General features: G+C 34.6%; 1 protein-coding gene across 1 annotated transcript in view; it reads right to left on the bottom strand.

Moving 5' to 3' along the window:
- TENM3 (teneurin transmembrane protein 3) overlaps positions 1-27163 on the bottom strand; it is a 546591-nt gene that overhangs the window by 134397 nt on the left and 385031 nt on the right. Inside the window, 1 exon segment of the mRNA XM_039882598.1 lies at positions 13976-14214. Within this exon segment, the coding sequence (XP_039738532.1) occupies positions 13976-14214 (239 nt within the window).

Raw genomic sequence — 27163 nt, 5'->3', positions numbered from 1 at the left:
GTAGCAAATTCAGTGCCATTTTAAATTCCATGTTGAGAGAAAAAATGCCAAAATTTGATCTTGTCTCTGGGGACCATGCCATTCGAGTTGTTATCACAGCTACTATTATTTCTACTGGCATGACTTGTGTTCTCAGATACTGCCAAATATGGATGGGAAGGAGGAGTGGCGACAGCTGGTGACATGGTCCAGCAATCTGCCAGAACCTTGGAGCAAATTACAGGGGATGTTGTGAAGCGAACACAGAAGCAAACACCTTTGCCATCAGAACCCTGAATGTAGCTTATGCCACCAGAACCCTGAAGAGTACACTTTCAGGTTTTGGCACTTAAGAGTATAGATCTTAGCATGCCTACCATTATTGGCTAAATGCTGCTTAATATTACAAGATCAAGCAAACATTCTCACAAAGACAAAAATATGAGATAATGCGAGAACCAGCATCTGCTAAGAAAAACTGACTTAAAAAATATCATCCTGAAAATGTCTACAATTTATTTTTGTTTAGGCCTCCCAAATCTTGAAAGTTCATCTAAGCAAGCTTAGGTCTAAAGTTTCTCTTTCTTGTAATTCCTCTCACATTCACCATGGTACATTTCCCACCAAATAATCTGAGATTCATTAAGAACATGTTATCAGAAGTTGCAAGAAAAGAAAATCAGAATCTGACCTTTTATAGTTAGGAGCATGGTTTTTAACAGAGATAGTTTGTTTTGTCTTGTGGAGCCTTTTATGTTAAAAGAGCCCTGGGTCCCAGTCTTGATTCTGGCTCTAACTAGTTGCGGAACACTGGCAAGTCACTGGGCCTCTCGGAGGCTTAGAGTTCTCATTTACATAAAAATCTTAAGAGTCTTCACTAGATAATCTCTAAGGTATCTTCCAGATTTTTATTCTATGATGTGTCAATATATTTTAAACTATAAATATTTAGGCTAAATCATTGAGCATAGGAAAAAATTACATGGCATCAATAAGGCATCAACATATTAGGATACCAATGTTCCGCTGTTTTTATTTTAAAATAAAATATAATTATATGAAGTCAAACTATCATTGTATGCATAAGATACCTTGGATATCTTGGGTTTTGAAAGCAAAATTTTCTCATTATGTTTTAGTTTCACTAATATATCAATGTACATAACGCACACAAGCAATGATTAGATTTTACGGAGAAAAAATAAAAATATTCTTAAATATAAGGCAACGATTTGATTTGACGCATGCTTGCAGAATGTAACCAAGTTTTCAATGTAAAGACAGCAGTTTCTACTCTGGACCCCTACTGGTTTAAACAGTCATTAGGAATACACAGTTTTCCATAAATTATCTTTTGTTTTGTATTTCCTGCTGTGTTCACACACATGTTGACAGAATGTGTTAGGCAATATTTTGGCATTCTATTCCATTATTTTGCTAATAACTTTAAGGCTAATATTATATTAATAGTCCAGACCTTGGTGACCCAAATATAGTTCTTTTAAAATCAATATTTCTTTTGAAAGCTTTCATATTAATATGTACTCAAGGTTAGTAAGAAAAAAGAAATTATCTCAATTATAAGATATCTTGCTATCCAAAGGAACCAACACTTGATGTAGCAAGTTTCTCTAAGTATTATAACATATTGAAATCATAAGCTTTATGAACTAATGGTATTTTTTAGAGGGGAGAGTAAGGAGGTTAGAAATAGTCGTTAATATTTTATATTTCTATGCTGTGTATTTTTCCTTTCTACCTTTTTGGTATTTTGTCATTAATGGAAAAGTAGAATCACATTGGATACAAAATGTCTTGATGAGCAAATAGTGATTTAGCTATGTAGGTTTGTTTCTGCTAACATATTTGACTCATATTCTTTTATAAATAATAATATTAAAATTATACTTTGAAATTTAACTACATTTTTTTTCTTCCTTAGCTGTGTGGATTCAGTGTAATATGTTTGAGGATGCTGCTTAGGAAACAGTAATTCCAGCTGCCCACTGACAGCCAATGCTGAAACTGACAAGAGGCTTAGGAAAATCAAGCTGTTGTTTCTGTCACTAAGGGAATTAAGTCAGGATTTCTAAAACAGACTGTTTTCCTAATGTGTCGTTAGTTTTCTCTTATTTCCAGGTTCTGCTCTCTGAATGAAAGAAGCAGTCATTCTCCAATCTAATGGAAAGAACAAAGTGTTCACCACCATGATGAGCTGCCCAAAGGGGCCAATCATTATCAATAAGCTAGAGAGTCTTTGAGGTAACGGTTGTCAACATTAAAGAATCTGATAAGAGGACGTATTTCAAAAACATTGAAAATACAAAATGAAATAATTTACATGCTTTATAGACTATTCCCTGCTTGCCAAAATACTGGGTTTGCTGTTATCATGAAATGTACGTAACAGAGGATTCATTAGTGACAGTTATTAGCAGCTTTGCCATCGAAACCCTATGGATGTGCTCATTATTCAAAGGCTTGTTGCACTGACTTGATTTTCGTCTGGATTCCTCTCTTCCATAATAGCTTTAAGAGCTATATTGACTTTTACGTAACAAATGTATATGTATGCTAATAAGCTACTTAAGCATAACATTTTTTCTCAGCTGGTTTTGACTTTTTGTAAAAGTAGTTGAATGGACCTGAAATTTACAATTCTTTGGAAATTTAAGATAACTTTAATCATCATTATGAAAAGCTCCAACTATTAGGGCTATGGAGATTCTTAGAGGAAGGTTGGTATATTAAAATATAGCAAACTCCAGAAAAACATTCCCTTCATATTAATTCACTCCTCCTCCAAAGGTTACATTTGAGAGACAGAATATAATTTGTGAGTGTGTGTGTGCGCATGTGTGGTTGTCAAGTGGTGACTTTAAACAGAGTCAATGGCCTTTCAGGAATCTGGGCACAACCAGTTCACGTAGTTTGTCGTCCATCATTCATCAGCAAAAACGTAGTCAGCGTATACCTTATCAGGTTCTGTTTCAGAAGAGAAGCAGTGTGGTATGGCACCCACTTCGCCACCCCCAGTAGGTAGTGGTAACTTTGACAGATGATGGCAGTCTCCCTTGACCTTCTCAACTCACCAGGCAGGGTAGGAAAAAGGCCTGGGAATCCAGTGTTCCAGCGGCCCCCATTAATCTGGGATCACCTGGAGAAGCGCTTACCTTAGTTATAAACTTATCCTAACTATTACTAATGGATATTTATGGGGCATTAGTGGCAATTTACTTCAAAGCACAATTCAGAGGAAGAGGTCATCTCTGATCCCCAGGAGTCTTGCTCACACTGTCTGCTTGCTTTTTGCACGTGGTGGTCTTCGTTTCCTTTCCTAAAAATAAGTGGCCAGCTTTCCCACTTTGAACATGCATTGCTTCTCAATAAGTGATTCTTTTCTAAGATCATGAAGAATTACTTTAAGGAAGTAAAAAGCCTTTAAAAATATCTTTACTCTAAAAATAAAAAATAATGGTAAAATTTGTGATTATTTGAAATGATGGAATAATATAATTAGTTTTTACGTACAAATTCTATGTAATTTACTAACAACATCATGCAGTTAACTTGTTAAAATTACAAATGTAGCTAATGAAAAGATTAAAGATCTAGAATGAAACTAAAAGACCTAATGGAAAAGACCTACAGCATTTTCAGTCCCCTCAGCAGTGACTCCTGTACTCTTTAAAAAACATGTGTTTATCACCTTTATGATATAATTGTGAACCTCCTATGGTATTATTATTTTATAAATATTTTCATATTTATATATTTATTTTTCCTTGAGATAACTGACTTAAAATTTTTAATACATTTATTTTGAAAGGCAATTTTATAGTATTACTTTAAAGGAAAAATCAGTCTCTCTTGATATAAATAGGCAAAAATAAGAATAAATGGAATAAACTGTGAATAATGTTATTAAAATTGTTCCTTATTTGTGAAAGAAGTGTTACAGACAGGTGTCATGACATGCTAACATCAACTGAGACCTTACCTTCCCCACGAAATAAGTAGATACAACAAAATAAGAATTCAAAAAGGAATACATTTCTCATATTCTCATTCAATCTTATTTATTCTCCTGCCCAGGTACCACCTGTAAATTCTTAAATTTTATGAGAAACAATGCCCTATGCTATACTGGGGACAAATTCTGGTCCCAAAGTAAGGACTCCGTTTTAATATTTATTGGCTTTAACACTGGAGAAGTCACTCATTCTCTGAGCCTATGATTTTCCTTTCTAAAAACCATGGATAGCAATATTTGATTTACTAGATTATTACATGGAATAACAGTGGATAGAATTAATTGAACACTTACATTTTATCAGGCACAGCAATTACTTTATTAATTATTCCCAAGAGCGATGTTATTACTAATTCTGTTTACACTGATGAGGAAACTCGAGTTTATGGAGGTTAAGTACCCTGCTCAAGATTACACAGGTAGTAAGGCATAGAGGAGAGATACAAACTCAAATCTTACTGCTTTAAGAGCTTGTACTTATAAACGGTATTCTAAAAATATATTGTAATGCAACATGAAAATTTAACATTATGTTTTTCCATATAAGTTTATGACCGCAGCTTACTCATCTCTGTAAATTCAGTGTTTAGGAGGGATATTCAATAATTGCTAAGTTTAATAGAATTAAATCGACTGTGATATTGGAAATAATTAAAAGGAAATGCTTGTGAAAAATGACTAAAAATCTTAAGATACAAAACTACTTGTATCATTTTTCTCAGAATGGGGAGTCCTATAATCTAGGCTTAGAGGCAGTAACTTTTCTAGGGAGCCTTGGATGTCCTTCTATCACTCTTGGGAAATGTAGGATAATATGTGAAAGGCTTCCTCTCCTCTAGAGGCACAGGGGACCTACTGAAAGTGATCAAGGGGACAAAGATCTCACTATTAGAGGAGGGCACAGAAAGGATCAGCCTGTGGCTAAAGTATCTGGAAGAAAAAGGAACCCCAGGTTAGAGCCAGCCAATGTCATGCCAGCCTCGCTGGTAGAGAAAGTCACCAAGAGAGAACAGTTCTCTCTCTGGAAATCTGTATAAGTCAGCAGTGATGAAATCTAAAAGGCAAAAGAAAGACTGGAAGTTTTGAGAAAACATCTTGGTACTATACAGGAGTGGGTCTAGCTAAAAAATATAACTGTTCTTTGGTTCACTGTATGTTATGTGCTCAAAATGCACAATGAAAGGGACTCAAAGGCCACTTTTAAGCCCAGCTCAACACAATGGCAATTGGGCATGCTGACCTCTTTGGTTATCAAATGCAGAGCAAGATGACTTTTTTCCCCCAACAACTTTTGAAATACGAAAAACACATACGTTTTTAAAATTTCTTCAAAATAGATTTAATAGAATACTCATCAATTTTTGGAAAGAACTCAGAGATATCATTTCTTTTCACAGTTTTAAAACTATTTTGGGGGTATATTTTATAAATAAAATTCTTAAAGCATATATGTGTACTATCTAAAGTTAAGGGGAAGGAGCAAACAGAAACAGATTGAAAATTCTTATGCTAATTCAAAATCTAATTAGCCAAAATTTCCAAAGTTACATTTCTCTCCACTTTTATATGTTAACTACAAAAAGGGTTCTAGCTAGACCAACTCAATAAAGAAAACCAATGAATATCATAACTTTTTCCCTCAGACACATCTAGATTTGATTTTTATTATATCACAATATATTGGTTTTAATATTTCTGAGAATTGATTTTTCGGGTCACATTTAGGTTTGTGTGGTAACACTTAAAATTTGTCCTTATGTCAGCATTTGTCAAAACACATAATACTAGTTATTATTCTGGTTTTAGCAGGAAAACCTTTCTCTGATGCTCAAACCCCAGTAAGTACTGCCTTTTCTGCACTCTCCTAGTCCCCTCCAGTTCTCCTTTTTAAAATACTCATCATGATTATAATTAGGTGCTGTGTTTGTATTCCCTAAGATATCTCAATAAATAAATGTTGTCACTCAATAAACAAATTTTGAGTGAATGATGGGTGGGTGGAAGAACAGTCATTCGTCACTTCCTTTTCTGGTGTTATATTACTAAATCACTAAAGAAGAAACTGTGGAATCATATTTTTAAGGAAGAGGGACACGGTATATAGACATTATAAGTCTGTAGGCATTCTACAATTATGTAGGAACAATAAATAAACTGAAAGAGTACATGTATTTGAATTTTATTTTATCTCTTATATTCTAGGATGAGACCTTTATTTGAATATAGCGTCAATGGAACTGAAAGGTTTTATGCTGAATTTATTTCTAAAATGCCTAGTGTATAAAGTTTTTTTTTAACCTTACATATGCCAGTTACTTTTCCTTTCACTCTTCTTTATGTAGCCATTTCTCTCAGAATACACTGCTCTCAGTGCCACTAATGTAAAAGTGAATGACATATGCAACACCAATTAAATATTTATGGAATGTAACACTGAAATGGTAAATATTGTATTATGCTTTCCACTTGTCATTAGTCAGGAGATGTTGCTACTTTCTGAAAACATGATAGCCTAAAACAGCACCATATCTCACACACAAGATAAATTTGTCTTGCACAAACTGAAGTTCAGCCGACTTTAAAGATATTTCTTATTGCTGCTGTCCGTACTGCTTTTCAAGTCAGGGAGATCCTTATATTTGAATGGGAAAAACAGTCTGTCTAAATATAATGTTTCTCATGTATTATTTATTTAGCTGACCTCATAGTGAGCTAAGAGTAAAATAAATTAGTTTGGGTGAGGAGAGGAGGAGCATGCTTTCTACGTTTGTATCATTTCTTGAATTTGGTAGTGATTTCTTTTTTATGTACAGTAATAAACAAATATTCGGATAAACTCAAAACTACACATTTTTATGGCATGTTAAGAAAAACCAACAAAAATTTATAATGTCCAAAGAATTGAGTGTGAAATATATAGCTCTTTCCCACTTTAGGTTCAATTCAGAAGTCACTGATATGATTCTGTAGAGTTAGTTATAGAATAAACTGAATTTTAAGTGACCTCTCAATCTTTTCTAGGTTGCCATATGATATGCTAGACGGAGAAAACTAACATTTTCTACGAATTAATAGAGTTCACTTTGAAAGGAAGGACAGACTGCAAAGATGACAAGATAGCCAAAATTTCTGTGGGTGCTAGAGGACTCGGTGTGTGTGTGTGTGTGCACAATTTCATCCTTATAAGGTGCTGTCCTTAATAAGAAAAAAGTACAATCACCTAGAAGGGGCTTTAGTAGATTTCATCCGTTTTGAATTTGCAGAATCAGGGTACTCCAGTATCCTGCTTTATCATATTACTATTACCTTTCTCTCCTAGAGGTAAACTGTTTTGCTCTGTCATCATTCACCACTGAATCAGTTTTAAATATGTCTTTAATTTCATGTATCCAATGATAAAATAAAATACTGATCTAAAATTTTTAGTTTATAATTTTCAATCCTTTAAAATATAAGCGATATATTTTTCTACAATGTGATGAAATCACATTAGTATTAAAAACGCTACCATTCCATCTCAGACAAAACGCATTTTCTGAATGTAATGCAGCTAGGAGTTAAGCTGTAGTTGAAAAATGGTATGTAATTCATTGTTCAGTTGTGTTCTATAACCTAATAAAATAGCACTTTTATTACAAAGACATGTCCAAAAAGAAAAACGAATGTCACAACACATTTTATTTTGTCATATATATTTAAATGGTTGATTTTTTATGAAGCATACAGGGCTGGAGTATTTTTCTTTCTGGCCCTGAGTTGCATATATACAGCTAGTACCATAATCAATTTCAAGGTACACAGAGAGGTAAAAATGTTCATAAAATGCAAATAGACACAGAAGTAGGACAGATAACTGCTACCGAATCATAACTGCAATGAACCTGGATTCGACAGGTTATGTTTTGCTAGATCCAGGGAATGCTTATGTTGTTAAACAGCCTTTTTAGTAGACGTATGACAACATCTATTTTAGGAATCAGTTGGTAGCAGCTGTTCAAAAGAAATAAATAACCACATATGTATTTTTTTTTCAGTGAAAGAATATTGAAAATGCAAGTATTTCTTTGGTTAGCAGTATATGTCAGGAGTTCATAAGAAAAACAATGCTGAGTTATTTCTTGTCTTTGGGAAATGAGTGAACAAATCAGTCCCTTAAAAGTTCAGAATTTTGTGGGGAAAAATATGGAGGCTTTAGAAGGAAATGGGAAGTAACTGTTCAAGAATACAGGGTTTCTTTTTGGGGTGATGGAAATGTTGTAAAACTGATTATAACATTGTTTGAATATACTGAACACTATTGAATTGTACATTTTAATGAGTGAACTGTAGGGTATGTGAATTATATCTTAACAAAGCTGTGATAAAAATTGTTGTTAAATGAATTATTGGTTGTGATAAACTAAGCCAAAAGTTAGAAAATATGCTAACATAACATAAGATTTGATAAGATTTTTGTTTTCTCTAGGTTTCCTTAAATTTAGAAAACATGTGCAAACACTTTTGGTGCTAGTCTACATGGGAAATTATTTGAATTTTCTCATTCTACCCAGCATGTCTGGAAATGTTAATGAGAGAAAATGTCCATAATGGTGTTATTTGAGGTTTGACTTGACTCTATTGTAGTTTTAACTGGTATTAACCTCATAATTCAAATATTTATTTTGATTCATATTTAATATTTCAATAATGTTTATGCTTTATAAGATTTTGGGGCATTTTCCTATGTGTACGACACCAAAAATTTCAGGTTATCTTTCACTTTCTGTGAGAAAAGAACAATAATTAAGACTCTTACTCATCCCATAACTGTGAACAGAAGAAGAAGCAACAGTAACCAAGAGACTATCACTTTTTACTCCATTCTTTGTTAAACAACTGTTGACTATTGCTCATCTTTACAATTTTCTACTAATTAGAACAGAAAAAAGAAGAAGAGTGAGTTAAGTTAGGGCCCAGAAAATGTGGAACAGGCATTTTATTGATAGGTCTGTATCACGAACTATTATCACTGAACTTAACATTTGTGTTTAGGAGTCAGAATTTTCATTGAGTAAAGACACGCCAACTTAAAGATTATTGCATTAGAGAAGAATTTTAACTGGGAGCTCAGTAATCTAAAAAAATCATAATGTGACTGCTGAAAAGAAGTTTGCCATATGTACAAGCTTGGACATTTAATCTTTAAGAATTGGGATATGATAAATCATACATAGCACATCTATTCTATTATGTATCAGCTACAGTTTCTCAATTTGGCTCATTCCTCTATCCCAGCAGGACCTCACTAGACTAGTTTTCTAATAGGCTGTCTGTACCTGTACTGCCCAAATGGTAGCCACTGGCCATACATGGCTGCTTGAGTTTAAATTAATTAACAATAATAAAATTTAAAGTCTAGTTCCTTAGTTGCACTAGCCACATTTTAAGTACCCAATAGCCTCATGTGTCTTGGCTGGTGAAATGAACAGTGCAGAAACAGGAAACAGGACGTTTCCATCATCAAATGCAACATTTGACAGTGCTGGCCCAGAGCCTTGCTGCTCCAAGTGTGGTCTATGGACCACGGCAGAATCGACCTGGGAGCCTGTCTGAAATACAGACTCTTGGTTCTCACTTCAGATCTGCTGAATCAGAACATGCATTTTAACAAGATCCCCAGGTAATTCCCAGGCACGTTAAAGTTTGAAAAGTACAAGTCTGGACTTTCTCCAAATTACATGTTCTGGAATGCCACTGAAGCAATCTTTTAAAAACATAAATGGGATTCTTTTTCATTGTTATGCTTTAATTTCTTCACTTTCTTCCCTATTTTCAGTTCTTCAAAAACCTCATGGGAGGCAGTATAGTGTAATGGAGACCTCAATAGTTTCCAGTCCAGCTTACATCATTCATTGACTTTAAGAGAGGTGCCTCTCTAAGCGATAGATTTGTTTGTTAAATGGCGATAATAACTCACTGGGTTGCTGTGGAAGTTAAATCCGGTAATTCATTCACAGCTTCAAACACAATGCCTGGCACACTATGAGCACTCCACATGCATCACTGTAGATATTTCACGTTTCTTTCTTTCCTTGCCTTGGATGACCTCTCCCCAAGGCGATCTCCCACTAACCATTCTGACATTAATCTCAGTGAACTGAATTCCTCTTCACCTTTTAAGTATCGCCTGCTAGATCAAGTCTTTCTCCAACATCTTCAGCCAGAGATAGGTATTTCCCTTCTTTTCTCTTCTACTTTTTTGCTTATGCGAACCAAACTGCTATGCGCTGTTAAAAGTGTGTTTGCATACGTCTATGAGTTTCTAGAATGGAGAGCTAATTTGAACTTCTAACATCTATTGGAGTACCTAGAAAAATGTTGATTTAAAATGGTTATTGAAAAACCATAAAAGTACCAGAAGGAAATTTAAGTGAATTTTAAAAAATACTTAGAGTAAATAAGGACTTTATAGGTATAACATGAAAATCAGAAATTATAAAGAAAAAAATTGATAAATTTGATTACTCTAAAAATTCTGTATGGTGTACGGTATAACAATTATGAACAAAGTTAATAAATTGGAAGAATATATAAAATATATGACAAATCATTCATACCTTTAATAAATAAATGCTTGCAAATCACGAAAAGGAGAAAATTCCTGACAGAAAAATGGGGGGCAACCAGGCTATTCACACACAAAAATACAAATGGTCATTAAGTATATGAAAAGATATTCAGCATTATTAGTGATAAGTGAGAACAACAATAAAATGTTTTAACTTAAGAGATTGGCAAGGGTTAAAAATATTAGTGATTGCATAAACTGGGTAATTTGGCCATGCTTTGCAAAATTTAAAACATGCCTATCCTTTGGCACAGCAAATTGAACACATGTACGCACAAATACACACATGCATAAGAAAACAGTCACTGCATTTTTGGGAAGTAGTTAATTAAAAAGTCACTAAATAAAATTATACATATAAGATGTTTAATGCATAATAAGTGAGAAAGCCTAGTACAAAATGCATTAAAAATCTGGAACTCTAGGTGCATGGAAAAATATCTGGAAAGGTACACACCAAAAGTTGTTACCCATGCAAAAAGTTACATGATCTACAGTAATTAATTTTCTCTTTCTTTTTTGTCCTTCCTTTATTCTCTGAAATTTTTATGGGAATAGGAAAAACAAAAAAATAACAAAGCTTGCCCCCCTTCTTTCCTCCCTCCATTTCATAAGTTGTTTGATAATCACGAGATACCTTTATCTTAGAGAAGAGACATGTTCATGCCACATCCTCATAACTTCTCCTAATCTTACTGGAAGGTGAGAAAGAAAATTCTTGGATAGAAATAACACCTCAAACTTTTAAATTTTACTTGTTTCTTAAGGCTTTGATGTTATACTGACAGTTCATATGAGAGAAGGAGACCTCTAAGGGAATGAAAAAAAAAGTGTTAAGGATGACTGCACTTGTGTTAAAGGTTGTGAGGTCAATGTAATGATAACATTGGTTTCCCCATTAATTCTAGGGTTTATCAGACTGATCTAGCTGTACAGGCAAGGGCCTCTTTTCTTCCTCTGCTTTACATGCACATTCAATAGAAAAGGACAACCTCTCCTAAGAAAAGTGACCTAGTCTTTTTGATCAAGGGTAAAGGCGGTATCTTCAGTCTGAAAAGATTTGTCATGATAACTGATGAAGAAATGAAATTGTTTACTGGATTTAAACAAACAAACAAACAAAATCCCTACATTAGTGTGTTAGTCATTTAAGCACAGGAAGACCAGTGAAAATTCTAAGTATATTTATGCTTAATTACAGCAGAAAAAATATGAGATAATTCTTTGAGGATGAAAGTAATTTTTGCTTGGTAACACTTGGATTGTATTGTCTTAATTTTTAGCACAATAACTGGATGATAACAAATGTTCAACAAATATCTACAATTAAGTAGATTAATTATAAAATTTATATGTTTCCATGTGGGGAAAACTAAAATCAAAGGGAGAATTTTCTGAGAGTAGTACTAGTAAGAATAAAAGAAGATGCTAACTACAAAACAGTGAAAACAGGCAATTTGAAAAAAATAAACTTGAGTTTTTATTTAGAAGTCTGATACTCAATTATATTCACTGATACGTCCTGAAAAGAGTACAAGTCTCACAAGTAACAGTGATCTAATCTTACGTTAAAATATTTTAATCTTACGTTAAAATAATATTTTAATCTTATGTTAAAATAATATTTTCCATAGTCACACAATGTTAATGAAATTAAATAGTATCAGAGCTGATAATCAAAATATTTAATAATTTGTAGGACATAAGCACTTACAATCAGAAAGGATGCCCAATAACATGTCAACAACACAGACACTGAATTCCAGCACTGTACAGTACTTATCTGTTTGGCATGTACTATGGCTAGAGAATCCCCTACAAATGTGCATGCTTAATTTATTCCATGCCACTTATGACTGATACATTTCAGAACCATTTAATATTCTTTAGCAGCACAATGCTGACAAATATAAATAATTTATAAAGCTAACTAGAAGCGATTCTCCTAATGGCTGGTTATTTTCTAGCTGAATACTACACAATCCGTGTCTGAATACTGATTTTTATTGTTGCAATATTTCTCATTTACCTTGAATGTTATAAAATAGCATAGCATTGTTTCATTAGTGTGTGATCTTGGCAAGTGACAACCCTTTCGGTACCTGGTTTGACAATTTTTACAAGGAGGGAGTTAAATTAGATTGAAAAATGACAAAAAGGTTCCATCTTGTTTTTATCACTGATAGACAGTAGCTTTATGAGGTGCTGCATGCAGCACTGTGATGATGATAATGAGGCTGGATCCAGGGTCAGTGGGAAAGAGAGCCCTGATTCATTAGTGGTGCCTACCATGGTCAAAAGAATTGGAAGTGATAGTACGTAACGTGCCACATAGTTGCCATCCCTGACTCAGTTATCTCTAAAGTTCCTTCATGCTCCAAAATTCTATTTTTCTCTTAAATGTTGTGACTCAAAATGGTTATTTCACTTTCTAAAGTACATAATTTATAACTAAGGGGTATTATAGCTAATGATAGAAACTGGTTCATTGCACAAGCATCATATTATTCTATATACAGCTCTGTAATACTCTTATCAGTTACAGAATTTCATGGGGCATCACAAATCGCTTTATAAACCTGAAAATGCATCACTGACTATTGTTCTTGTTAGATAAACCACACAGCCTGTGATTTATCTCAGTGGACACCATTAGCATTTTGATGTGGTAGGCCTTTCCCTACACTTAGAAGTAGATCAAAATCAGATGTGGTCATTTCTGACATCTTCAAAAGCCATTTCTAATAGTTCGAATGCTCCTATGTGTTACAAAACAGTTAAATAAGAGGGATATAACTTCTATTTGCAGCTTCCATCATTTGGGTTAACATCAATACTACATCAGAAAAGCTGAAAGATCCACATATATGAACACGGAGATAGTTCTTTCATTGTTTTACAGATGTACGGTTCTTAGGAGATGGTTCCTGAGTGAAGATAATGGTACCAAGTGATGAGTTTTACATTTGAATAGCCGAATTAGCTGAAAGACGTGTAACCTCACAAGTAGCAGAGTTCCCTAATACCTGTTGTAGGAGTATACGAATATTCTGTGTACGTGAAATGACAAAGAGTTACCCATGTTTCACGAGGGATAAGTCAAACGCAAATGTCAAACACTAGCGTCTGTGTCCAAGAATAAAGCTTGTTCTTTATGCAAATGCAGCTTTTTTACTTATCTAAATTTACTGAAAATTACTTAAAATATCCTGCGGGTTATATATTATTACCAAACCCTTCCCCAGAAGATATAACCTCAAAATATACTTCTCAACCAAATAAATAGATAAAACCAATAAAACAACAATATAACATTTAGACTTACAGACGAAATAATTCTAAAAATTTGTTCTTACCTATAAAATATGAAAGGAGTATTGCTAGGAGCACGGAGACCCCTACAGCACACAGGGCAGTACATTTCCAGCTACAGTACTTTGAAGACTTCTTGAATTTGAAAGCACTTCTTGATAGGGTGTTTCTAGGTAGTGGCCGAGTAGGCGGCGAATAAACAGAGCCAGATGCCATTGTGTATCCTGGGGTTGCAGTACTGAACAGTGGCGTTGTCCCTGTTCCTGTTTTGAATAGGAAATGCCTGTGGAACAGGAGAATATCATTATACATTACCAATATCAATATGCGAGTATGTTAAAGTGTGGAGACAGAGACAGCTATGTATTAGGTCTCCTGTCTTTTAATCACCTACTTCATATAATTAAAAATAGAAATTAAGAAAATATTTTAACCAAAAAAAAAACTCAACTCGTAAAAATGATGCTGATGAAAGAGACCGATTTGTAATGTATACAGCAGTATTTATGCACACAAGTGATTAGCGTGCCTTCAAGCAGACATCTTGAGAAACTATAAAGTTATTCTGACTATAGCATTTCCTGCACAAAGCCATTTTGGAACTTCTCTTTATGAAGTGCCTTCAAAAACACCTTCACATTTCGCTTAAGAAAACAAATCTTATTACTTTATAGCTACATGTGTATTTACTATTTTATGAGAATGTGTAGTCATATAATCACAAGAATGCATGAGTACGTTGATAGTCTGCAGACTGATCTATTTCCTGGATGTCCATGAAACATTCTAATTCTTCCCTACTAACCAGTACTATCAAGCTTGGACTCAGGCAGCTGGTCAGTTCTGGAGGCGGGCAAGCCAATTTTATTTTTAAGTTATGTCAAACATAACCAGGAAGGTAAATCTGCTGGGGGTTGGGGAGGGGGGGAAGGGAGAGAAAGGAAGGAATCACAGAATATTTTCTTAAACCAACTTAAAGAAATGAAGGGGTCAGCGAAGCAAGATCTAGATCAAATATAGAAAGCTTCCTGAACAACTGAGCCATAAACTGTAGGGCAAACTGCCTCTAAAAGTTTTATGCTCTCTTCCTTTGAAAATGATCAAACAGAAATTGAATGATCACATGACAAGAGTGCTGTATGAGGAATTCTTTTAAAAAAGTGACTAATTTTAAGATTCCTGTTAACAATACTCCTAAGTCCCCACATTTTAAAAAAAGCACCATGTTTTCATGGTTTACATTTCATAATTATGCTAGTAATTCATAGCGCATTCAGTTTGTGTCTTAACAGTTATCATTCGTTCCCTAACAACAGGTTCAATGAAGTCAATGGACTTGCTCTTTCATTCATATTCAGATTATAGGTCTTCCATGGTACAGTACAGTCTTTATACAAGATTATTTTAGATGGTACATAGTTGAATATTTTAAAATTTGATACTCATGTACTTATTTTAAAGTGCATTAAAAATAGATCGAATATATCAAATTAAAGGGCTAAAAAGACAAAACTCAGAAGTTACACTGCTGAGGTTCAAATCCTGCTTTACTACTCACCTACTAGGTTTGTGTCCTTGGGCCAGTTACTTAACCTCTTTCTGTGTTTTGGTGTTCCTATTAATCTGTAAAATAGGAACTATAATGCTATCTACCTCTCAGAAGTTGTTATGAGGCTTATATGAGTTAACATTTACAGTAAAGTGCTTAAAATAGAGCAAGCGCAATATGAGTGTTTGATAAATTAAAGAAGAACCAAACTCATGGTTTTATGTATATTATTGCCTAGGAAAGGATAATCAGGTATTTAAGTTACAGTCCATTTCCAGAAAATTAGTAAGTGAATAATTTGGTAGCTGGTATACAGACATGGCAAAAGTCACAAAAGTTTGCCTAATGCAGATGTTGCGGAAAGAATTCAGGATTAGAGATCAGAAGATGTGGGTTTAAGTTCTTGGTCTATCATTTCCTAGTTATGTGATCCTAGAAAGCATTAGGGGTGTGTGTGTGTGTGTGTGTGTGTGTGTGTGTGTAATGTGAATAATGGAACTAATTGTTTACTTATGTCACAAGGTTGTAAATCAGCTAATGCATCTAAAAATGTTTTATCAACTACGAAATTAGAACAGATGCAAATGACAAGTTACTACTTCTATAAATTATACTAGAAACTGTTCTGTGAATCCATTTTCCCCTTGGAACTACTTTATAAAGCAAATTTAAAAGTTTATAGCCTGAATTAAATGGTATGTTGGAAGCAGAATTTTTAGCACCTACTACCATATTCATATTCAGCATGGTTATTAAGAATGTGGGCTCTGGGACTAGACTGTCTGGGTTTAAATCCAGACTTCATCTCTAATTAGCTGGGTGATATTTGGCAAGTCAGTTAAATTTTCTGTGTCTTGGTTTTATCACCTGTAAAATGGGAATAATAATAGTACCTTTTACATAGGCATTTTATGAGTATTAAATAAAGTAACATAGATGAGGTGTTTACATATGTTAGTATCCAGCACAAGATAAATGGTCAATAAGCATGAGCTATTTTTCTTCCCAAATTCATTTACTGGAATCTATAACACAAAAGACCAAAAATTATCATTTGAAGACTTTAAATAAATCCCGATTCAAAATGTGACACCCTCAAAACCAATGTATATGAAATGAACTGCCTGATTTACAAATTTGATATTGGTGATTTCATACACGGGCATGTATTCTGTCTGAGTGAGAAGATGGACTATCATGCCTAGGAATCACCTGGTCATTTAGATTAGGTGCAGGCACACTTTTTCTGTAAAGGATCAAACTGTAAATATTTTAGGTTCCATCTCAATTCTGCTGTTATGACAGTGACAACACCTGAATGCTTGAGTGTGGCCGTATTCAAGTAAAACTTTATTTATGGACTTCAAAATCTTAATTTCATATAACTTCCCCATGTCATGAAATATTTTTATTATTTTTTTTTCAGTCACTTAAAAATATAAAAACCACTCTTAGCTCATGATCACTACAGAAGCAGGTGACAGGCTGGATTTGGCCTATGAGCTGCAGTTGACCCTTTAATCTAGATTCTCACTTTTTTTTTTTTAGGATTATGCATGAAGAGCGAGCAAGAGGCTTGGCAGACCACAGCAACAGACCATTTCTTCAATGCCACCAGAAAAGATTAAAAATGCATTCCAAAGGATGCATATCCACTCCTTCTGGAGAAGGTGAATGTCAGGCTGGACAGATAAATGTAACTGGACAAAGATTCTACAAAAACCCTGTTCCCTTTACTCTCCATCATATCGTTATGTTTATTTTCTTCAAAATGTTTCTGACAATCACGCATACTCTTGTTTATTTGTTTATGTGGTAGATTAAAATTTTAAAATACTATTTTAAGTGTTTTTTTTTTCCTTCTGAAATTCCCCCCTGCTTTCTGTCCCTGCTCTGCCTCATCTCTCTTAATTCCAGCAGCCGCTTTACTGCACTGCCTCCAGGAGAGATGAGGCAAGATGAGAAGCAGAAGTAGCCCGAGCGTCTTGCTGGTTTTTTAAGCTCAGTCTACTGGGTGAAATGGAGTGGACCAGGGTATAACCATTATGTTTGGGAAAAATACGGTGTGAGATAAAGCGGGGTTTTCCTCCAGACTACTAGATTATCTTTAGGATGAGAGCAGGAAGAGAACCACAGGGGAGCTGATGAGTGCAGAGGATTCCACAGGGCCCAGAAAGAGAAGCGTGCCCTCTGCTTTGTGGCAAGTCTGGGGAGGTGGCAAGAGGCCACAGAAGTTTAAGGCTCTCCCTACCATGTCCATGCCATGCTTGAGGGTACAGAAATAGCAGACAGAGCTACCTGATGACACTCTGCACACAGACACAAGCGGCATCTGAATAGCAACAAGCGTGTAGGTCCATGGCCAAAGACAGATTCTCTTGCCCTTAGTGTCTGGTACCAGGAAAAGCCTCTGGGGAAAAGTAGAAATAGAAAGGATTTGGGATATAGCCAAAATGTTAGAAAGAAATAGAATTTAGGAGATAAAGATTCCCCTTAGACTAGAAAACTTTCTCATTAAGAGTTAGGAAGAGGAAAAGCGGGGGAATGAATGAGGCCAGAAGATCCGCCATGCCTCAGAGACAGAGGCCCTGCTCCTGGCTCCCCTGGCAGAGTCCTGGAGAGGTAGAGACCAGGCAGCATATCGGGAGGCCAGGGGAAATCTGAGACCTGCAGGGGTGATAGGATTCCACGGAGAACACCGATGTGTGTAGGTGGCGCAGGTACAGAGAGCCTCCCTGAGGTTCCTGGGTCTCAGAATTATCCGTACTTCTACGGCTTTAGTAGCGCAGAAATGGCAGAGTGTGCCACTGGATCAGAAGAGGCCACACAGACAGGAATGCAGGCTCCCTCAGCAGTAACATGGTGATTAGTAAGAACACCTAGCATTAACACTCAATGTCTTGGCGAAGAAGACTCAAGCATTTGATGCTCCCTGCTGTGCTCACAGCAGCAAGTAAGGGCGTGGAGTAGGAGGGAGAGATCCAAATTGTTTGAGTAAAGTTTCTAGGAATGAGAGCTTCAAATAAAATATGGACGGAAACGTTTAAAAAATAAAATAAAGGTGTTTGCATATCACACTGATCGATAAGAACGATATAAATATTCACCGCACAAATGTATTGGCTGTCTTTTCCCATGAGCATGTAAACTCTATGGTCTTATTTGACCCTAAGTATTTTCAGAACTCAGAAAGTTCCTGGCACATAATAGTTGTTCAATAAACACTGTAAAATAAATAAAATGGTGACCATTGTGCTGATGTGAAAAGTCAGTCTTGGAGAAATTAAGTACTTTGGACAAGGACCCACAGCTAATAAAAAAATGAATAAGTAAAATAAAAACAGATAAACAAAAGTTGTAAATTATAGGAAAATGTGTTATAGCTTTATTGAAAGTAGTTTGAGTCATTTCTTTCTGGGAAATAAAGTTTGAACCTGAACCTGTGGGACTCTACATTATGATCTCAGCCTGAAGTTAAAGAACACGTATCTACTTACTGTGTGCAAGACAATGAGCTAAGCACATGCCGACTTCAAATTAGACGGCTCCATTTCAATTTCCAAAATTTGTGATATCAATCCATGATGTCCGTCTGCTTTGGTGATACTGGTAAAGAACTCTTTCAAGAACCAGGCTTGAATTGCTACAAAATTATTTTTCTTAGAGCAATATGCAACTTTGAAATATTGTTGAAAACAAATGTAATGATATTCAAAAATATACTATTCATCGATATTAGTGGGACTGAAGACAGCTTTACCTTAAAGGCGTTTCTAACTTAATACATAAATTTACTCTTGTTGCAAGAGAAAACAGAATTTAATTGTATTTCTTGGCCACTGACTTTAAATCTCAGAATTATATTTCCCCTTCCTCTGTCTAAATGACCATTGGGGGGCATCGAATTAGTGCTTTGGATATATGTCCATAATAAAAAAAAAAACAACATTATAAAACACTGAAAGAGAAGCCAAATCACCAGTGCACTGTATTTTAAAATCACTAGTCTTTGATGTTTTCAGATGATTTTCCAGTGTGTCAGAAAAGAACTTATAAAGATTGTTTACGCTGATGTACTTGGAAACCAAATAGCGTCATTCATATGAAAAAAATTCCTTTAGGTAAATTAGGCCTCAAAATAGATATGCTAAAATGCATACGTAAAGACCTCTTAGACATAAATTAGAAGAGTAGAAAAGGACTATGTCAACATATACCCTGTAGAGGAGAATATTTGGTGTCATATTCGGTAGGAGTCTTGTTATTTTTTAGGTTCAGACAGGAAGCTTTCTTTCCAAAGTCGGCAGTGTCCTTTCTACTGCACTGTAGAAAATATCAAGCACTGACAAGTGTATCTTGTGACTAATGCATGTCCTTAAGCCCACGACTTCTTTTTAACTGTTTCAACATCTAACATAATGCTTAGTACGTGTCTAGAACTCTACGAATATTTAATGAGCAAACAGAGAAGTGAATGCTGAAATTCAGCTATGGGAAAATTATACAATGAATTCATGAGAAAATGCTTTTATTGCCTAATTCACTCATTATAAGGCACATATATCTGTGTGTCATTACAGTCTTTCCCCATCCTGTGACTCTCTGCCTACAGCCTTGGGAATATGCTTCTCATGTATAAAAAATTCTGCAAAAATTACTATCAGAAACATATGGTTTTGACCTGGCATCCGCATGAGGTTTGTAGAATAAAGACAGAAATTTTCTTTACTTCTCAGACCATATTTGGGAATGAAAAACGTGAATCCTGTGAGAATATTCCCCATTGAATCCAGCAATAAAGCAGCAGCAGCGGCTCCTTTTTAACACAGAGCGCACTGGAGCAGGCCGATTCTGTTCTGATGTTTCCAGCAACGCCCTGCGTGACGCCCGCCTCCAGTTCCTCAGCTATCTGTGCCGCTGCTCTCACTCTGGTGATGAACTAGACAGGCACACTTGAAGAGAGACTATCAGAGACTGAGATGAGGAAAATCAATTTCAAAGCCCCGAAGACAGCGGGTGCAGAAGGTCACTGAACACTAACAGTTGCTTTGAGGCTGTGGAATCTTGAGGGGGATCCTATTTAACAACAACGGCAACCAGACAAGAACTGTGGAACGGCATGGCGTCATTAACTGTAATGCCATGTCACCAAAAAAAAGCAGATGTGAAGGACTGCTATATAATAAGCACAATTAACACTTGCTTGTTTTTCTTAAGTTGAAAGATCTGTTTCTTTGTCGACCTGCCTTCCGACCAACATTTTCATTTCGGCTCCCACCTGCTGTTCTAGCTTATATTTCTAACCGATTTTCTGATGTTATCTTTCTATGGGTCATGTCACAAATTTAAAATCAGTAGGGACAAAGACTGAATTTCCTCATCTTTCTGGCTGTCCCCATTCCCGCCCTTAGGTTCCAGTTAGTAACTCTATCCTTTAGGTTTCTCTCCCGGTGGATATAGGGGTAATTTTCAATTACTCTTGTCTCCTGCCTGCCCCCTCCTCCCATCCAGTATTCAGCCTGTCAGAGGATCTTGCATTCTTTCCTTCACAGCATTTCTTTCTCTTCTTTTTTCCTTTGTCTTTTTTGTGTCAGGGTAGAGGAGTTCTTCTGAGTTCTTATACCTCAACTTCCCCCTTTTAATCTACTTGGCAGAGGCAGGGAAGAGGCAAAAATAACATTTTCATTTCAAATTTTCTTCTACTCTCAAATGAAATGTCATGTTTTAAATACAGGACCTGCACAGTATACTGAATTACTTTTATAGGTCTAGTCATAATATCCACCTACTCCTATGTTAGGTCACTTACAATTGCTTCTTATAATTTGTATTTTTTATATCATCTCCCAGCAAGTATGCTTTGATCCTTCATTACTCTTCACTTTTGTTTGATTTTGCTTTTCAGAGTAATAACCACAAAACTTACTATCATAAAATATTCAGTGGAAAAATAATCGCATCTTTTTGAGTAAATTTAAATGTGCCTGCCTATATTATATCATATATAATATCAACAAAACAATGCTCATTTAAAAGATCCTAACATCAAGTCCGAAATTAAATAAATTATAATATATAATTAAATTGTAAACTTAAAGGGTCACCAGGAAGCAAATAAGTTAATAGTAATCTTTCATTCAGGAGGTTAATATAATCATGGTATTCTTCTGATATCAAAAACATGATTTAAAAAGTTGGAAATTATACAGATCAAAATGAAAAGCATCCCTGGAAAATGTGTTATAGCATCATTTGAAGTGGTTTGAGTCATTTCCTCAATGGGACATTAGATAGAAAATAAAAGTTAAAAGGAAAGTGTGTAACCACTGAATGAAATTTTAATTAGATTAAGTTCATAATTAGATATCTTTCTAAAAAGGGTCCTTTTTCTTCGATGTTTTATGCAGTGTTAAAAACTCTTTTAGAGATTAAAAAACAAAGTAAATGATTAGAATAAAAGAGTGTAGTTGTTCAGCTTCTGTCCCTAAGGCACAGTCGAAATCTTTATTAGTGACATACAGACATCTGGAAAAATATTTCCGTTGTATATAACACATTATATCTTATAGGGAGAAAGGTTCTACTGCACGGAAATGCTGATGCTTTCTTCCTTCCTCTTTCTTACATTCTTTGCTGAACAAAGAGAGTAATGCACATCAAAGTACATGTGAAGTATTTAAATAAAATGTCTTGATATCCTGCTTTCTACTTGTGTGTCTTCAGTAAAAAATTTACATAGAATGGAGATTGCTTACTTCAAATTAGAGGCTCTGATTTCAAAGACAATATGCCAATGAGAAGAAAGATTGGCTATATTTGGTCAAATCCGCAACCTTTCCAGAATCCAAAGTTCTCACTTAAGAGCTAAGGAAATTTTAAGGTGTAGCTTTCTTTTCCTTCAGGCAAAATATAACTTCCGGGACTTAAGAGGCTTATTAAAGGTCTCACAAGATTTCCTCAACATCAAACGACTCTTCCAAAATGACATTTTCAGATCTAAAGCAAATGAATCCCACACTTGTGGATTAAATTTACCTGGAAATATATGAAGGCTAAAATTAACTACTGAGTTCAAATAGTTTTAGTCACTTGATAATGCCAAAACAATGGACAGTTTGCCTAGAATTCATTTTAAGATAAAATACTTTATAAAAATTGTCTAAATGTACAAAATTTAATTATTGTGCCTTATTTTCCTTCGATGCTGCCCATTATCACTCATGTAATTATTAGTGGTCTATATCTGAGAGTATATATGTTTAATATTGTAGAAGTTAAAACGGCCCAAAATATTTGTCAGTATATATTTGAAAGAAATGATATACTTGAAAGATGACATTAACTATTATCTAAGCATTTTGAACACCTGTGCTTAATTATCACAGTGTTTAGAATTTTCACTAGCAAATTCTGAATTTGAAATCTATAGCCAACTGGATTATCTGTTGAATGTATATTTAACAATGTGTTTATAACTAATTAACAGGCTGAAAAAGCAGTTTATTTAAATGATATGCTTTAGATAATGATGCAAGAAAATACAAAATTTCTGGCAGGTATTCAATAGAAAACTAAGGAAAGCGAGCCCATATAAAAAATTACCTGTTCTTATTCAAGGCTGGGTTCCTGTTTGTTTTCCTTACCTTTTAGCAACTGATTCTCAAAAGATACCCAGAGACAACTAGTACAATTACCTACTGTGCTTAAATACCTACCTAGTGGAGAGACATCTGCATCCGTCGAGGATGATGGCCCTCAGAAGCTCTGTAAGATTCCCGAACTAAGAGACTGCAGAGGCTGCTATGAAATTTCAGGGGGAAGCCCACCCACACTAGCATCTGCATAAGACTGCAAAAGGTATTCACCCACCTTGCACAGGAAAGCAGTTCAACCAGACTGAGTATGGGGTCATAGTATTGGTAGGTCTTGTGAACTAATGTAGTCAAAGGTTCGGTCACCAATATGAGCTTAAATGTACTTAGAGACCATTCCATACATTAAAGCGGTGGTTCTCAAACTTGAGCTTGCACTCGAATCTCTTGGAAGGCTTGTTAAAACAGAAGGTCTGGGGTGGAAGCCCAGTAGCGGACGTTACTGGTCCAGGACCTGCACTTTGAGAACCTCTGCAGAATGGTGATTGGCATATTAGTTTCTTAGTTTCCATTTAACTTCAAGACTAGCATCAAGATTGTATAACAAATCAGAAAATCAATTCAAAAGACTCCTGCTTAGAAAGTCCCCGCTGGCAGGTCACTTCAAGTAGTCCATTTAGAACAAACGGAATTTGTACAGCATGAGACTCAATCCATCTGACCTCGGCGTCAAACGGCTTAAACTTTTTGTTGTTGTTTTATGCCATCTTCTGCCTTTATTGTTCTTCTCTTTCAATTTCACCTATCTGTTCAAAAATCTGTTTCCTCATCCTTTCTAATTTCATTGCAATTTTGTAAGTATTTACCATGCGAATTGGCCTTTATCTCAGTATCTGTTCTATTTTGGTTCTTTGTTTTCTGTATTTGTATCAATATTTCCATGTGCTTATAAAACATTCATCAATATACTATAATTCCACAAGCACCTTCTTTAGGGGTTCTCTTTCTTTTTTCTTTGAACTGAATACTTGGATTTGTGAGCCATGCAGAAGTCTAGCTGATAATTCACCCTAAGTAGTTATAACTTCCCAAAAAGTTTGTTTCTCTGCTTTCTTCATACAGATTATTTTGCTTCAATGTATTAAAATCTATATAAGAAGGAAAGAGCTTCCTCTACTCATTTCCTTTATCTACTTTCAATTTTGAATATTTTAAAAGCGCTGTGTAAATACACACATACACACACACAAAACCCACATACACAATCTCCTTACCCCTTTACACATCTGCTATTCTGAAGAGAAGGAAAATTAATAAAAGTATTTTTCTGCACAACATGCCTTTTCCCCAACTTTTCTTCCTTTGTAAGTTGCTGAGGACAAAGTAGTGACAATCGAGGTGATGTTCCTAGTACTGGTCACAGAAGATGCACTACCACATCCTGACAAGGTAGCTTCTGACCTACAATACAGCAGCATGAAAAATTCTCTTACTGAGGTTCAGAGGGAGCAGAATTCTAGCATAACTGAAAAGAAAATCTCACACTGAATCTCATTATTGTAATTAAAGAGAAAGTTTTTTCTTTCATCCTTTAGATACCATTTTAAAACACACTTTCAAAGGTGGACACAGGAGAACCTAGAAGAGTACTTAACTGGTATGAGTAAAGTCAAAAGTATTTGAAGGACTAGTTTTTAATTACTTCTTTGATAACCACTGTGGTGGCAGTAATACTTGACAAAAGCTATAACAATAAAAATTAGCAAATAAAATCTAAAAACTGAAAAGGCTTGTCTCAAGGGCTCATAAAAAGGTGGAACATTTAAGAAATAATACAGTTCACCTAGAGTGAGTAACAATAAACTAAACTTAAAACCTTTTTCTCTTTGCATTTGGTTAATTTGATTTCTGCTAATTTTTAAATAGGACGAGTCTAGGAAAGGTGCATGTGCCATGTGTGTGTATGCGCGTATACATCTTCTAAAAATTGGCCAGGGCTTGTTCAAACTGGATTCATTATTTTGCTTCTAATATAAAGGTGTCCTTACTACAAATTTAATTGAAAATATTTTATAGTAATACACGATGCACCCCTGAATTGTGAAAAGAAAATATTTTAGACTTCTACTAATTAAAACGACTCTTTTATTTAAATAAACTTTAAATTATAGTATACACTTTGAAAAATATTTTAAACAAGGAAATGAAAACATCCCCCAAGTGAGTAATCAACATTAGAATGTAAATGATATATTTTGATGAAAAACAAAAGAACAAATATGTAATGATTCTAGCTGCGACACAGTGAGTTAGTGAGACTGATAAACTACTTCTTTGTGCTGATAGCATGTTGCGATCTCAAATCTATTACACTCTTGAACTGATGTGCTATTATCTTTGGACAACTTTCACGCCAGGTGATCTCAGCAAGAAAAATGTCTTAAATGAAAAGCTTATAAACAAGATACATTTCACGACTGTTACCTGAATTAATATATGCTATTAGAGGTTGTACAAAAAGTGGTTTGAGGCAAAAATTGTTTTTAATATTTTACCAAAAAATTGCAATATAAATGTATTAAATTATGCATTTTAGCAATTACCTCTGTATCAACTTGTAATTATATTAAATACACAAATATGTTCATCGTAAGTACAACAATATGTGTTACTTGATCTCTGAAAACTGGGAGGCAGAATTCTAGAGAGTATTAAGGTGATTTGTGGGAAATATATTTTAAAGAATTCTTTATTATCTTCCACGTTTACTTCTCAGTTTTAACTGAGAGATGTATATATAACATAAAATTTAAGTACAACTACAGCTGTATAAAACATATAGGGTTATAGCAGGAAGGAAAATATTTTTATTATGACTCGTTTTAACTTAGATGTGTCTATAATCAAGCACAGAATCATGTTACAGAGTTTGTTTGGGAGCATTAAGAACTGAATGACAACTGAGCAATTTAATTCTGAAAATATGTTGGAGTTTTCTTTACCATTATCAAGAAGGTTAAAATAGTTTAACAGTCTGCTTTACATTTTAGATATTTCAATGGCGTAGTCATCTAATGCATGAGTTATACTAGGTATTTTCTTACAGGTTTTAAGATATCAATTATATCTACCATTGGCAGTTATTACATACTAAATAAGTTAAAATTAAAATGGACATGATAAAGAACATCTTAAAATTGCTATGTGCTATTTGAATAAGGCTTAATCTATTTAATTATTAATCCCTTTAATTATTGATGGCCATCTATGCTTAAAATTGTTCAGTAAAGTTCTTTCTATAAATTTGAGAAGTGTGATCTAGATAAAGAATTTCAGGTATAGAGATAAGTATGTGAAGAACAAGAGAAGTTCAGGTTTGTAAGAGATGTTGAAGGTATCCTAGTCAATCAGATGTGTGATAGTGAGCAAGAAATATTTAACAACAAAACAGAAAACAACCAGTACAAAGAGTGGAAAGTGGTTAAGTAAAGCTTACTGAACACCTATTTACTGTGTGCAAATATTACCTAATTTAACCTTCACAAAATCCCCACTGTGTGTATGTACGTGTTCAAAATCTACTTTTTTAAACGAGGAAACTGAGACTTAATATGTCAAAGTTTATATAGGAACAAAGCTAGGCCTTCTTTGTCCTAAAATCTTTGCTGTTAACCAGTTATATAATATTGTAGTAGTCTCTATATAAGGTATATACCTTAACTCTTGTTTAAAACACACTTCTATTTGTATGTATCACCTATCTATTAAGCTTTTATGATATTTAATACATTGATGATAGTGGAGCCTACACTCAGCCCTTTTGTTGGAGAGTCACTAATGGCTATGAGCCATCCTGGGAGAAGAGTAAGAGTTCGCCAAGTAGAGGAGTTGATAGTTATGTCCTCACCTTTTAGATTTTGCAGGTTGTGTGTGATCAAATACAAGACTTTTCATAATACTTAGGGATGAGTTGTGGAGTAATCTTAACCGTTTTTAACCACTTAAAGGTTAGCCGGTTAGCTCATTGCAAAGTACTCAAAGAGTTATAAACCTTAAAAATGAGTAAAATATATAAAAAGAAGAAGGTTTCA

Source organism: Pteropus medius, unplaced genomic scaffold (genome assembly GCF_902729225.1).
Source record: "Pteropus medius unplaced genomic scaffold, Ma_sr-lr_union100, whole genome shotgun sequence".
Taxonomy (NCBI): domain Eukaryota; kingdom Metazoa; phylum Chordata; class Mammalia; order Chiroptera; family Pteropodidae; genus Pteropus; species Pteropus medius.
Note: the sequence above shows the minus strand (reverse complement) of the source record. Positions and strands in the feature narration are given on the sequence as shown.